Source organism: Vitis vinifera, chromosome 9 (assembly GCF_030704535.1).
Source record: "Vitis vinifera cultivar Pinot Noir 40024 chromosome 9, ASM3070453v1".
In the NCBI taxonomy this organism is placed as follows: domain Eukaryota; kingdom Viridiplantae; phylum Streptophyta; class Magnoliopsida; order Vitales; family Vitaceae; genus Vitis; species Vitis vinifera.
The window spans coordinates 1,317,201-1,334,025 of record NC_081813.1 but is presented as its reverse complement, the minus strand read 5'-3'; the positions used below and the strand labels follow the sequence as shown (position 1 = coordinate 1,334,025).

The 16,825-nt window shown below is 29.3% G+C and overlaps 1 protein-coding gene across 1 annotated transcript; it reads left to right on the top strand.

Moving 5' to 3' along the window:
- The first annotated feature begins 5,376 nt into the window (after positions 1–5,376).
- LOC100246362 (protein BIG GRAIN 1-like A) lies at positions 5,377–7,040 on the top strand. Its single transcript, XM_002276050.5, has one exon. It carries the CDS (start codon positions 5,713–5,715, stop codon positions 6,922–6,924), a length of 1,212 nt encoding a protein of 403 aa, XP_002276086.2. The 5' UTR covers positions 5,377–5,712; the 3' UTR covers positions 6,925–7,040.
- Positions 7,041–16,825: the final 9,785 nt, after the last annotated feature.

Sequence of the window (16,825 nt, the reverse complement as noted above, 5' to 3'; positions counted from 1 at the left end):
ATTCATGATAAATAAGCCAAAAAATAATATTTTATAATTAAATTCCTAAATAATTTTTTAAATAATTGATAGAAGCTATTTTTAAGAATTACTTTCAAAAATACTAATTATCAAACAGATGCTATATTTTATATGAAATAGTTACAAAAATAAATTTTAAATGAATGATAAAATAACTTATTTTATTATGTCATTAATCAAATATGAAATAAGATATATTATTTAATCTCTTATATTATCTAATGTTACATGTTACAAACCAAACACAAATGAATAGTAAAAATTTGAAAAAATAAATTAAAGTTGAAATAAAAACTTTATGATAAAACATATTAGAAGGTTTTTTTTATTAAACATTATACAAATTTTGGTCTAAATTTAAAAGCACTTTTCTAAGAATTAATTTTGATATTTAAAAAAAATAAAAGATGGTATATAAGGTTTTTTAAAATATAAAAAATAATTTTTGTTAATATTTTTTTTTTCCTTTTCTCAAGTTTTAAAAAAAATATATAAAAATAATTTATTAATTTTAAATTTATTTTTTATTCACTTTTGTCTTTTCTAGAACCACAAATAGGTTAATCTTCAAAGAGCCAATGAAAATTGAACAAGTTATGCAAACTCTTCCTTTATCATGACAGAGACCAAAAAAAAGAACACAAGACCCATGACAGCAAATTAGGGTTTCATCAACTAGCTAGGGCTAAGCTTGGGTGACCCACACATGGAAACGGGGATAGACAAGGATAATAATACAAAAGAGCATAGTCCCTTCAATGAAGGCATCTTTTAGGTTTAGGTCTTTTTAGAGTTGACAATGAAACTTGATTCTAGTAAGGAAACCATCAAACCCACCACCCATGACCCATCCCTCCTCCTCCTCCTCCATCACCACCACCACCACCACCACCACCCTTGACCTACCCTAGTAGCTGTTCTCCTATACAACATGATGTGTACCTCAAACACAAAGGCAAAAGGGCACATGCATGACCTCTCTCAATCAAAACTAACAACTACTACTCCTACTGCTACTACAGAAAAAGTGATCATCATCATCATCATCACTTTTGTGAATATATCACTCCCTTCTGTGTGTTCCCACTTCCCACTTCCCACTTAGTTCTGACTCCTCAGTGGCCATTTCTTGATGGGTTTTGGTGTTTTTCATTTGGGTTAGGCTGAGGCATACTTGTGTGGGTGTGGACAACTTTGATCATGTGAAAGCAAACAAAAAGAATCAGAGCTTGTAAGAAACCCTAAAGCCACCTCTTTTTGAGTATATTCTGGTAAAACCCTTTGAAGCTTTTGTATGCTACTGTGCATATATGGGTGGATTTAAGTGAACCTCTTTATATATATACCACATATATTGAAATTATTAGGCGTAGTTTTAGAATTTTTTGGTGGATTTATTCTAATAATGCATGGTTGCTAAAAGCATAGCTTTTATTAATAACATATTTTTCATCAAACTTTTAATAGAAAATCGATTAATGTTTAGATACAAACCGATCGAGAAAATGTTTTTCGATCAAGAAAATGTTTTTCATAGTATTTTTTTTTAATGTAAGTGTTATATAATAGAAAATAAATCAAACATAATCATGTGAATTAAGTAAATTAAATGAGAACTTAGTGAAGAAGAAAATGTTGAAGAAATAAATAACAAGGGGACAAGAGAGACAATATTGGGAGTAAGCAAAGATTGAATGATGAGAGAATATATTTCTAGGCATTTGTCTTTTAAATCTTGATGAGCTTTTAATATTATACCTTACATGTGATGCTATATGCTGTCTAGTATTGTCTAGTATAGTGGGTGGTGGTGGTGATGGTGGTGGTAGCTAGTGGTGGTGGTGGTGGTGGTGAAGGAGATGTATGAAGTATACATCCACCCACCAAGCGTACATTCTTAGTTGGGATCATGAGGAATGAATATGGGCAAACACTTTTTTTTTTTCCTTGGTTTTGGACTTTGTCAATTATTCATTTCTAGACTTTTAGTAGAGTTTTGGTCCCCAAATTGGCCATCCATGATGTAAATGGAATCTCTTCTCTCATTTCTTGCCTCCATCAATTCAAAGGAATCTCACATCATCTCATGGACTTGATTAACTTCTTAAGTAGTGTCGTTTTCTTTCAATAAGTTTGTTTGCTTAGATATATTAAGAAATATTCTTTGTTTGTCGATTCGTAATAGTAATTAATCTATGTAGTTGAAATTACCTTAAACTAGTCTCTATAACTTCTATCGACATAATTTGAGATTATCAGAAGTATTTTCTAATATTTGAAAGTATTTTTTTTATATAAATTAAACGTTTATACTAATAGTAAAAACCCTATAAACCCGCTTTTACAAGATTCAACTTCCAAACAAACCCTAAAAATGCATAAGATAAGTACTGTAACTTAAAATCTAAAACCATGAAGTAATGATAGAATAATATACATCAAATTAACATAAACAAAACACTACTTCGAGTAAAACCCGTCCTTGGATGCCTCAATCTCAACCCATCTAAGAAGAAAAATAATTCAGAGAAAGGATGTGAATGATGGTGATAGGTACAAGTTCGTAAAATGACTTGGTACGAATGATTTAAAGAAAGCACGCATCAAGTGGGTGTCTACACCATAATAATTTACACACAAAAGCATAGAATATGAAGCCCGAGTGTGTAGATTTGTCGTAAGATTGAAGCGAAGAAGAAGAGAGGGCCGGGCAAATGAAATGAGTGAAGAATGCATGTGAAAATGAGAGGGCAATGCACACGGGGACGTTGCTTTATTCACTCTTTTTCTATAGTTTATCATTATTCTTATCTTCTTTAATTAATTCCCACTTTTTTAATATTTTTTTAATTTTTAATTTCCTAATCCTCTTTTCTTTAACTAAATCGATCAAATCAAATCTTCTTTGTTTTTTGTTGTGGTGTCATGGATGGATAGATAGATACTCGTTCTCTCTCTCTTTATGTATACAAAAGTTGAAGAGACCCACGAGTGCAATGATTGTGGATTTGAGCTTTGCCCACTACCTACAGTTTTTCTTCTATCTCTAGGCCTAGGCCACACCCCACACATTCATCAATTGACTATACATTTTCTTCCAACCAAGAGCATGGGTATATATATATATATATAAATATAATATGATATTAAAATATTTTATGCTATCCTAACCAACTTTGAATTTTATATTTTGATGTAATTTGGACGGTTGAAATAAATACAAAAAGAAAGCAATCATCCCCTCTAATTCTATAGATATTATCAGTTCCAAACTCAAAAGGAGTCTCACGACTTTAAAAATCATCTATTTTATTAAAAGAAATTCATATTATTCTTATACAAATACAATGTTTTCATTATATCTCACTATAGGATCAAATAGATAGATACCTCATAAAAGACTTTATCACTTTAAAATGTGTCTATTTAACTAAAATGAGTATATATATATAGTATCGATAATTTTTTTCCATGTCCAAAATCAAAATAAAATAAAACAATTACAAAGAAATATAAGAGTGCGTTTGTCGGTGATTTTAAAAAATATTTTTAACATTTTTAATATTTGTAAAATAAAAATTTTCAAGTATTAAAAACACTAAAAATACTTTCCAAAATCATTACCAAACGCACTCTAAATATATTTTACCCATACAATTACCCAAATATAGATAAACCCATATAATATCTGAAATATGATAGAATTTTTCCTATTGATTTTTAGTTCATGTGTTTTTGGAAATACGACATGTAACTATTTTGAATCTTTTTATGGGTGTATAAATATGAAAAATATGTTAATCCAAAAAAATATGATAGAGAGGATGCAGCTTTGTTTAGGAATGTTTTTAAAAATAGTTCTTGAAAAACAAATTTTAAGTAATAACATATTTTAGAATAAATTTAAATCTTCAAAAATTTTCAATCCATTTTTAATGTTTCTATTATATGTCGTGTTCTATTTCCATCATATTTTCATATTTTTATAATTACCATTTAAAACAATTCCTATATTTTTTTTTAATAACTCTTAATATATAATATTTTATTTTCAAACACAATCCTCAAAAACCAATTAAAATGTTTTTAAAAAACAACATATTTTTTAAATAATTCTCAAACAATTTCCAAACACAACCTTAACATTTTTTAATATATGTGTATATATATATATATATAATTTTTATTAAAAAAAATAAAAAAAAGCAGGTGACAAAGCATTTCAATTTATAAGAGTGGACTCCGATGTCCATTATCAAACCCAATAAATGCTCACAAATTCTACCAGTAGAAATCAATGCCAGTAAGATCTTTCCCCGTCAAGGAAGATCTCTCAGTGGCTGGGCGGATTTCCTTGACACCACTGCCTCAACAGAGAAAAATAAAGATGAAGTTTGCCATACTAAAAAATAGGACAGTATGGTAAATACCTAGACCACTGAAATCAATTCTCATTTGAATACCAAATTCAATGCCTTATATATATATATATATATAATTAAAATATGAAGAAAAAAAATTACCATAAATATTATTAATGTGTGAACATTATTTTTACTGCCCCATATTAATTCTTTATATAAAAAAAAATATTAAATATTTTTCAAATATTAGGTACAACAAATCTTATGTATATACCTGCTTTTCTTAAATTCTTTAACTATACCAAGCCCTATAAATATCTAACCAACACTACCAAGCTATCATGGAAAGCCACCAAAATAGGTTAAAAATCGATTAAAAAAAATATAAATATTTTTTTCGAATCCCGAAATAAACTAAATCCAAGAATAAGAAGGAAAAAATCATTGAATTATTTCAATAAATTATTTTTTATAAAGATTTTTTTTTTTTTTTTTTCAAATAATAATAATGATAATAGTGTAGAATGAATTCATCCTTCTAATCAAATGAATTGGCTCCCACTCTCGAATTCCCCTTAGACATCCCCCATTGTCTAACTTCGAAGTTACAACCTACCTTTGGAATATTCAAAAGACACAAAATCATGATTAAAAGTCTTATATCTTTTACTTTATTGTAAATTTTTTTTGAATTAACCCTAAGTAAATATCAATAAGGAAGTGTTGGGAAATTTTTCAATATTGGTGTGACCCATACACTTCAATAATTTACCCTCCTTTCCAAGAAAAAAAGCAAAGGATCTTACGTCACTTCATGTGAAGGGGAAGTTAATTAATATTAATATAAAAATAAATCGTAAATAAAAGGAATAAGATATTGATATGTGTGTGCCACGTCATGGGAGCCAACCTGGCAGGGGTTGAGGTAGGATTTGTGGTGCACGCGCTTGAAGGGGATATAAGAGCGAGTGCAGGAGAGAGACACAGAGCTCTCTTCTCTCTTCTCTCTCCACAGGCGTGGCTTTTGGCTTTCATTTCCCTTCTCAGAGCCATCAAGCACCCATCAATGGCTGTGTCTGCTTTGTTTCCTTTCTCGTTTGCATTCACACAGTGAAAGCAAAAGGGGAGATTGAGGGAAATCTTTGTTGTCGAAGAGATGTCCATGTCTTCTCAATTTCCTCACTTGTTCTTTGCTTCTTCTCTCAGCTTTTGACTCTATCAAGCCAGACAGTAAAGAGGGAGTAGCATCATTCGAAACGCTGCGTTTCAACTCTCTCGCGTTTTCTCTCGTTTTCTAGCTTGGGCCTTGGGGTTCTTCTATAAAGAGATGCAGAGGTGGGATAAATCGCTCCGTGAGGATCGGTACCGGAACGGTAGAGAAAATCCGTCCTTCTCGTCGACTCTGCTCGACGCGATTTACAGGTCGATCGACGAGGGTGGTGAAGGGGAGGAAGAGCTGGTTCTGTACAGAGAAACTATGAGGAAGAAGCACAGTAATTGCACTGTGAATAAGGAGGAGGACGAAGAGATGGCGAGTCTTAGGAGAGCCATCATGATCGAAAAATGGATGGAGAAGAAGGTGAGCGAGAAGGTGGTGGTTCGGCGAAAGTCCATGGCGGATTTCGAGAGAAGGTCGCGGAACGATCGCGATTCTTTTTTCCTGAATTCGACTTCGAGCTCCTCCGACTCCAGCTCGGGAGGAGGATTCTCGTCGTCGGAGGCGGAATCTGTAAGGTCGTCTGGTTTTCAGAGACCGAAGCCGATACGAACCAGCACGTCGGTTCCACCGGAGAATCACCACCACCTTATGTTTGAGAATTATCACGACAGAAATTACATTGCGTCGCAGAAGCCAAAGCACGAAGGCGGTTTCGTGAAGACGAAGTCTCGAGCGCTGAAGATCTACGGCGATCTCAAGAAGGTGAAGCAACCAATCTCTCCCGGCGGCCGCCTCGCGAGCTTCCTCAACTCTCTCTTCACAACCGGAACCGCCAAGAAAGCGAAGATATCCTCGTCGGAAGACTCTACACCAGAACGCAAATCAAAGTCCGGCCACACGTCCACATGCTCATCAGCCTCCTCCTTCTCCCGCTCCTGCCTGAGCAAAACGCCGTCATCCAGAAGCAAACTCAGCAACGGCACGAAGCGATCAGTGAGATTCTACCCCGTCAGCGTCATAGTCGACGAAGACTGCCGTCCCTGCGGCCACAAATGCTTGTACGAAGACGGCAAACCGATACGAACTGTAACAAACTTCATCAACGAAGACATCAAGCTCAACATCGACCACAACCGCCGAGTGGAAGAAGCCGCAAGAGATCTGCTGAAAAATTACCAAAAGAAAAACGAATCGTACCTGAGAGAAGCCGCCAACCATGAAGATTCCGACGACGATGCAGCGAGCTGCGCCAGCTCAGATCTCTTCGAGCTCGATAACCTCTCAGCCATCGGAATCGATAGGTACCGCGAAGAGCTTCCAGTGTATGAAACTACTCGCATGGATACGAATCGAGCCATTGCCAGCGGCTTGATTCTCTAATTTCCAAATCCAAAAAATCCAAAACAAAAAAAAAAAACTGTCCTTTTCCTTTTTCTTGAATTTTATGGTTTTTGGGGGTTTACATCAAGAGAATAAAATTTCTCTCTTTCCTTTTTTGTTTTTTTCTTCAGGTTTTTTTGTTCAGTTCAGATGTTTGATTTTTTTTTTCTTTTTTTCTTTTTTTTTTTGGGTTTTAGTTTTTGGTGAAAAGAATGATTGCACAGAGACAGATCTTCAAACCGAGAGAAAGTAAAGAGCAAGGAATTCTAAGATTCGCCTCCACACGCCAAATGAAAAAAATAAATGAAAATTTAAAAAAAAAAAAAAAAAAAAAAAAAAAAACCATAAAAGTGAGAACTTTTGCTTTCTATCTCCCTCCCCATGGGTCCTCTCATTAGAAAAAAAAATATATATATATTTCTTTCATGTAATTCCTTCATATAAAACAAAATACATGACTCCAATATTTTGTAACTCGTGTTTTCAAATGACTTTCATCGTAAATTTTGTAAGACGTCGATTTTTCACAAAGTTAGATAAATACAAGTTGATATTTAGATGTGCGAGCACGTTCGAGACTTTATCTTTGACAAATTTAAAATAAATACAAATGAATATGAATATAAAATATTGTATTTATATTTCTCACATGAATTTGTTCGAGAAATTTAAGTAGTAAATGATGTAAAATGTTGAATAATATTTTAAAATTAGGTGGATGGGGTTGAAAATGGAGGGGGAGAGGAGGAGGAGAAAGAATGGTCTCAAAAGAAGAAGACAAGAGGATCTAACTCATAAGATATGATGTTGGGAGTTGAGTGAAAAAAATGGTAAAAAACTTTACTAGTGTTGTTAAGATGTCAAAATGGGTGGGCTTCTTCTTATTTTTCTATTCCTTCTAATTCAAATGAGTGAGAATTTGTTTGTCTTATTTCTTGGAGTTGCCAAGATGTAGATATACTTTTTGGTTTTCATGTCAATGGAATGGAGAAGAGGACAAGGGTATCACAACAATTCTCCTAAAATAGATTTTCAAAATACTGTGTTTGATTCTCGGAAAATTTAAAGAAAATAAAATAAAATTTAAAGTAAAAAAATTAAATTAAATAAATTATTTTTATATATTACTTTAAACTTGTTTTACTTATTTTAACTGTTTCATAAAAAGACTAAATAATTTAAAAATGTATAATTTTTTAACTATTTTTTTTATATTTTTCATGTTATAATTGAATATAAGAAAATTATTTTTTTAATATTTTTTTTATTTCCTTAATGATTTATAGAACCAAATCGTAACATAAAGTTTAATAATTAAATTAAAATGTGAGTGAAAATATAAAGTGATTTTTTGTAATTTATTCAAAGATATATTACCCAAGCATTGCAAAGTACTATGATGAATGTCTTCATTTAATCTCATTGGACCCATATAAAATAAAAATAAAAATATGAATAAATGTATTTATCACGAATATAGTCAAAGGTAGAAAAAAATAAATTGTGAATGAAAAATATGGAATATAAAAGAAAATGATTAAGATACAAATAATATGATTATGATATGTAAAAATTCGATACTACAATTCTTCGGTATTGTTGAATTTTGATCCATTAAGGTGTATAATTTTAATGGCTAATAATAACAATATATAATTTGATTTTTGGGTATTTTATTGAAGGAATATCTAAGTAATATTTTCTTAAAATGTGATGTTTAAAATCTATTTGGAAGGTGATTTTAAGAGGATTAGAATTTTAATTATAAACATTTGACATGAGAAAATTTCAAAAATTTCTTTTAAAAATCTAAAGAATTACTTGATTAATACTTGTAAGGTACTTTAAAAAAAAAAAAATTTATGCATTATCAAAAGAGTTTTGGAATCATTTAAAAAAAAATTATATCTAAATACTAAATAATTTAATTTATGTGAGTATTGGTGATAGAAATAGAGATAAAAATATAATTCCTTTCACCATTTTTATAAAATAAATATTTATTATATTTTTTTATTGCATAACTTATTCAATAAGTTCATTAAAAATGGAGTAATATTTATTTTAAAGCTTAACTACCATTAACTTAGAATCCACCCTAATCCAAGATTATAAAGTAGATCAAACTTATGTTTGAAAAGTGTTTTTGAAAATTGTTCTAAAAAACCTTTTGAGAATATTTTTTGATGTTTTATAAAACAAAAACATGTTTAGAAACCTGAAATATTCTTAATTTTTTATATATATATTTTTAAATATGTTTTAAAAATAACTTTAATTTATAGTATTTTGTTTTTAATCATTCACCATATTTATATAATTAACTTTAATAGTAAAAGAACAAACAAAACTAAGTAAAAGTAATTAAAAAATATTCTCTCAAAATACTATATTTCTTTGTTTGTGTTGGACAATAGTAACTATTTACCGAACAGAATCCTAGGCTTTTAGAGATTTTTTCTTTTAATTAATTTTTTAAAAGGGATAAAATTATCCTCAGATTTATAAATTTAATTCTTCATATATATTCTTATCTAAAAAATAACTCATTTTTGATATAAATATCTTTTATTATTTCAAATATTTATATATAGATTTTAAAAGAAATGCTAATTTTTATAAGAAAAAAATAAGGGTATTTTTATCTAAATTAAGAAATTAAATTACTAAAATGAGGTTTTTTATTTTTTTATTCCTCCAACAAATTATGATTATAATTTAGTTTTAGGGTTGTGAGTAGGGTGGGCTTAATAATGAATGTTTTGTACTGGCAGCTTGGATATTGATTGGATGGAGCCAAGTCTCTTCAAAACCACTCTTTTGGTGAAGCCGCAATCATAGGCCTTAAGGTCAGCAAAAGAGTTCATTTTTATTTCCATTCTCCATTGCCCAAAGTCAAAAGTGTTCTCTTCTCCAACCCCCACATTTTATTTTTCATCAACTTTTATTTTTTATTTTTCATTTTTATTTTAAATTTAATGATGTGAAGGAAGACCCACCATAGGTTTTTCAATTCCACTTCAAAATATCTAATATAAAAATACATTTAAATACAATAAAAAAATACAAAAACATATGTCCAAAATATATTTAGGACATAAATAAGATGACTAAGGTAAAAGGAAAAAAAAAAAAGAGAAAAGGATTTAAAAACACCCATTGATATTATTGAATTGAATTTTATAGTCTATTTCGTTGTGTGATTTAAAAACAAGTTTTTATTTGCCTTTTTTTTTTTTTAATATTGTTTAATTGTTGTTGTCTAGAAATAATTTTTAAAAATAAAGTAAAAAATAAAACAATTTTTAAAGAACAAGTTATTTTCACTAATTTTTAAAAAATAAAAGAAAAATATGAGTATGTTTGATGATGTTTTTAAAAACTGTTTTTAAGTTAAAGAATAAAAAACAATTTTGAAAAACAAGTTTTAGAAAACATGAGCAAACGAGCCCTTTGTTTTTAATTTGATTTCAAAAGTCCATTTTTAATAGAAATTCCAATAAAAGATACAAGATTTTTTAATTAAATTAATCAAAATATATGTTTTTTCTATTTTCCCTAAAAAATGAGAAAATTTAAATATACTCAACTTTCATTCCGATGTTTACCACATCTTTTATTATCATCATCCCTTGTTACTTTGTAAATGACAAATGTTCGATAATTCTTTTATTTTTCAAGATACAAACATCCTCTTATATTTTATATTTTTAGCTTTAAATTATATTAATAAAAAGTACTCAACTTGAACTTTTCGATTAAATTAAAGTACGAAGAGCCGTAATCTTTGAGGTCTTACTCAACCGATCTTATCGCAAAAATAGTGGGGTATCTAAATCTCTTAAAGAGTGCCTAAGAATCAAACATAGTTTATGAACTTAATTAATATAGTTAATTAGGGTTAGGACCACTAAATCATAACAGTGTGATATGGTAATTAAGTAATCATAATATATACTTAACTCAAATATTCTAGAGGAAATTGTTTTAAGCCAAGAAGCTTGAACTAGAGGAAAAGAAAAGGCTATCCTATAAGTCAAAAGTATGATAGGCTTGATTAAAAAGGACCCTAGACTCATAGGAGGATTGATATTAGGACCCCTTTGGTCAATTTTAGTTGGATTATATTCTAAGTGACACCCATAATTTAATTAAATTTATTTATTTATTTATTTTGTAATTTTTGGGTATTTTTGGCCCATGTGTCCTTTTTTTAAGATCTCATATCATAATATTGCACAATTAATAAAATAAATTATTATTTTAATAATAACGAGTCAAGTTAGTATTTGCCGTGAATCCTCCTATTAAATAATCATATATTATAATAAAAATATAAAATTTATAGCAAATACAACTTGTTTTTGGTTATTTATTTGCATGTATAGCAAAATAAAATTGAAGAATGATAAAAGAAATAAACCATTTGACTTAAGATGTTTTTTTATTTTATTTTATTTTATTTTTATTTTTAATTTTAGCTTTTATTCTTAATTTCCTTTTTTCTTTCTCTCATTGTTATTGACAACACCCAATGCCACAAACTATTTCAAACTCAGATTATAAATCAAGAATAATCAACCATACAATTTACAAATCCCATTTAAAAAAAAAATTAAATAAATTAATACTAATTTATTTTAGTTGGTGAAGTGGGAGGTTGACAACAATGATGAGAGTAGTGTGACCATAGGTGTAAGAACACCAACCCATTCCAAGAGTCAAACTCTTTCTTTCTTCAACATACATCTAAATTCTAATCATCACTATAGTCTTCTCCTTAAGCTTAAATTCAATAATAATAATAATAATAATAATTATATTAAAGATTTTCATTAAAAATTCCCCTTGTGAAGTGTTCAACTATAGGTATTACCAAAAAAAAATAATATCAAAAGTAAAGTAATAAGACATGATTTATGAGGGAAAAAATCCATGAAATCATCACTTTAAAAAGGCTTAATGATGATAAAAATCTTTTATTTTAGTAAGGTGTTGGCGACAATCTCTTAAGTACTTGAAATAATACTAATATGTGTTGATTGTCACATTGTCTCTGTAAGACAATACAAAATCACGGGTTAAAATATCATGTTCGGTACTTAAAACTATTATAAATTATGTAATTATGAAAAAATTTTACGACCTTTTTCCCTCACTTATTCTTTAATACTATTAACTAATTTCATTTGTCGTTTACGCATGATCGAGCCTTATTGATGGCCTACCTACTCATCCCTATTGATTGAGGTAATTGATATTATTAACAAAAATGAGTTGTTGTCATCATAAACTTTATTGAATGTGTTTTGTGGGCAATTCTATGGGCTTGGGATGTTGCTTACCAACCATGCATAGTAGCAATAACACAAGAGGTTTTATTGTGGCTAGGGTTGTAGGACCAAGTTTTGGATTAGGGTTCAAGTCTAAACCACAAGTGGGTTCATGGTTGGCTTAGACCACCTTCTTAATTTTGTAACTAGAAAGGCATACATGTTGGGTCATGTTCAACACAATTATCAATTTTGTTGAGCCATTGTCTATGGTGAGGAGTGATCATAGCCTCAAATGTGTTTATGTCTATCTCTAAAGGTCTCCTAAATCTTTTTGTTTTGTTCTCTCCTTACAATATGATTCAATTTATAGGATTTTTAATTTTTCAGGTTTGTCTTTATGTGTGTGATTATTTGAACATTCAAATCAATTATTAAAATAAATAAATGAGAGAGCTATATTTTTATTTTTGCAAATATTTATCATACATATTATACCAATAACCCACTTTAAATATATTTTTAGCATAAAAAAGAGAAAATTAAAAATATAAAAGATGAAAATTAACTATATTTTATTAGTTTAACAAAAAATTATAATAAAATATAAAATTTACAATACAAGACATATCTAAATTTTTACGACTTTGAAATAATATCATATGAATTTTAACATTCGAAACCTAGCTTATAACTTTGATTAATTTCTTTTATTTGACTATATTTATTTTATTTATATAAATATTATCTATGATTTGAATTAGTTTTATTTTGAATTTAGAGATTATAGTTCTGTTTGATAAATGTTTAAAAAAATAATTTTTAAAAACGGTTTTTAAAAATTGTTCTATAATATTTCGCAGAATAAATATTTTTTTAGAAACTTAAAATGTTTTTAACTTATATTAAAATTTTTAAATATATTTTAAAAATAATTTTTATTTCTAGCACTCTATTTTTAATTATTTTATATTTTTATATGATTATTTTTAAAATTTTTATAAAAAAACCAGTGAAAATAATTTAAAAATAATTTTAAAATATTTTATGAGAATATCTTAATTTTTGTTTTTTATTTTTTTTTATTTTATGTTTTGATGTTTTTTGGTTTTGGGAATAAAAACTTGTTTTGAAAATAGTTTCTATACATGCACATATAAAATTTTAATTATTTTATAGATTTTTATTCTAAAATTTTCCGTTTAAAAGGAAAATGCAAATGTGGGGCCCACAAATGCACTGGCAGCAAGCATGGCGGGAACACACCCGATTGGAAGCCACTGCAGCTTCATCACACGTGATGAACGGCCCAGCATGTCCCAGACCTGTCGCGCATGCACACGTGTGCTCCTCGCCGATCCCCGTAAGATACGCTGTTCTCCGGAACTGAATGTCACTGTGGACCCTCACGCCCTCTTTCATTACCTCCCACCCTGCCTCCCTAACTCCCCACCACCACTCACCTTTTGACACCTGTACTCATTTCATCCACGTGTGCCTACGTCATCCGTAGCCGCGAAATCACTAAACTACCCTTGGAAGTCGCATCAGAATTTCGCTTTGGTACGGGCAGAATTGGAAAAGGGAAAATAAAATACAGGGTGAGACAAGGCAGCTTTAGTAAAAGAGAAAAAAAAGGGGGAGTTGGGGGGAGCAAAAAGAGAAAGGTGAGAATTTTTGGTGATCCCAAGAAGATTAACATCCAACTTCAACAGTGGCAGCTTTTTTCACTTTTTTTTCTTTTTCTCATTTAATTTTCTCTTCTTTTTTTTTTCTGTTTGGAAAGTGAGAAAGTATTTGTGATGCTATGAGATGATCTCATGTTCTCTCAACCCTCTTTGGATTATGATGAGTTAAAGCCCTTTACTTTTTGTGTTCACATGAAATATTTGCAAAAAATACTCAAAATATTTAAGACCCATTAAATTTTTTTATTAATTTCTCATCTTCTTCCTTTCAAAATAATTAAATTATTTTATTTTATAAATAAAAATTAGTCATGAAAAATTAAGGACCATTTGATCATGTTTTTTAAAATTTATTTTTAAAAACTATTATTTATTCTTTAAGTTTAAAACTAATAAAAATAATTCTTACTTATTTTTAAAAATTATTTCTGTTTTTAAAAACAAAAAACTGTTTTTAAATTATATGATGAAATGGGTTCTTATATATTGAATTATATGGGTAGATGGTATTGTCAAAATTTTTAAATTTAAAGTTGGGTTTATAAATTTTTTAAAGTTATTTTTTATTTTTTATTTATAAAATTAATAAAGCTTTAAAAATATTTTTTTAGTATTTTTCGTAGTCCAAATGCTATTTAAAATTCTAAATAAAAGTATCTAATTCTAATGTAAAAAAAAAATCAATAATTTATATTAATTTACAAATTAATTATTTATTTACTATAAACTATTCTTTTGGGTTACTTTTTTTTAATTAAAAAAAAAAGAGAAAAACAACAAAAATCCAACACACGTGCATCAGGGCAAATTCAATTAGAGAAGGTCTAGAATGATTAGATATGTAACAAAATCATCACTTAGAAAGAGTAATTATATCATCACAATCCCACTCATCCAACCTTTTGGATGTTGCCATACTCCTACATTCCAAAAAAGTTATGGATATATTAAAAAATAAAAAATAAAAAATAAAAAAAATAAAACACGACCCACAATTATGGTTTCATATTTCCCAACATGAATCATATTTTTAGTTTAATTAAAAAATTTTAAAAATTATAATTACCCTTATTTTTAATAAAAATATTTTTAAGATATGTTTTTGAACAAAAAAAGTTAATTAAGTAATAGTTATCCATCCTTCATTTATTTTTTAATTAAGCATAAAAGACGTACGAAGATCAAAAGTCAACCACATATGTCAAACTAGGATTTGGCTATATTATGCTAGAAATGTACTAACAATTAGAATCATTAATTCAACAAATTTAAATGGTTAGATAATAAACCAACAATATATGCCAAACTAGGTTTTTGACCATATGATATCGACAATGCATTCTCATAATTAACGATATAAGTCAAAGTAGGGTTTAATCAGGATACATCGAAAATATATCATTAATCAAAACTATACTGAATTAATATCGTATATTTTTCCGATAATGCTAATCGGTCAAAAGCTCACTCAAGTGGTCGTGAGTTAGAATCCATTTAAGATGGCTTTATGTACTTAAACGATTTGGGTTGAAAGTTGGATTTGATACTAGATCAACATCATATATTTTTTTTTATTAAATTAATATTATTTTTCGATGATACTTTCAATTTCCAATTGAAGGTCGACTAGATGCTCGCGTGGTGAGGTCCATCTATGGCGACCTAGGCCGTCTATTCGAATCTTATCGAATCACAAATTGGACGATGGTTGACACGAGATAAGTCCCAAGTTCCCAACTCCCCAAGTGGGAAAGCCACATTCCAACAAAGCAAAAACGTGCACGGTGGCTCATGAAAATAGGGCAACGACCCAACCCCACCATGTGCCTTTTGGTAGCTTTCAAATTAAAGCTAGGGCTATAGCTTTAGGCCACCTCCATACATTGCCCTAAAAAAAAAATCACACCTACATTATCATTTATCCAAGAGTCTAGAACCGACTTGTTTGTTCTAAGTCATTTTTCACATTTTTGTTCTTTAGTATATGGCTCTATTGAGACTTAGACCACTCTTTATTACACTCTATTAATACTTTTTCCTAACCTTACATTGATCGATAGCGACAATTTTGAGATTATGCCTCAATAATTTATATAAAAAAGTCTACTCCGACCATCATTGGTAACAATTTTACGACTATGTACTATGTACCTTCTTAATTGTCATTTCTATATTTAGGTACTAGTCTCAATCAGAAAGATTGCATTATTATTTTTGAATTTCTTCACATTTCTAGTCGGTGATTTTAGTCACAATATTTGAACGCTGAATTTTTTTTTTGGACTGACCTTGGAATAAAGTTTTCTTGCATTAAATTTCAAAATCTATTGAGTTGTATTATTGATGTATATAGAATCCAAACAATCTTGTTCATGTGTACACAAGAACATTGTGCTACTTTTCTCTAGAAATAGATTGATGGGCTAATTAAACTAGTTTACGGGATCCACGTACTTATATGAGAAGCCCAAAATTTCACTCCCATACAAATCCTCTGCCCGGTCCAATTATTCGATTTATTTTCAACTACTTACCTAATAAAGAATTTCATTATCTTATGATCATTATAGATATGACCAACATTCATCAATGATTTTGGTCATTGATTTGGTCACCAACTTTCTTGACCTTTTGATATTGGGTAAGTGTCGTTTTTTCTAAACTAGTGGCATGGGAGATATAACTTGGGTTATATTGAGAGATAATCTAGTCATATTTGTAAAGTAATTAGTCACATTTGATCGGGATTCAACTGTTAAGATTTGATTTTGATTTGATCCAACGGCCAAAAATGGAGGTAACCTTAACTCTTTGGTACTGTAGGCTGATCCGTTATTTCGGGCCAAGATTATCCAATGAGGGTATAAATGGGCCAGGTTTGTAGACAGGCCTACTGTTGGGCTCATACCAAGCCTAGCCCAATCATGAGATCTGGGTTGT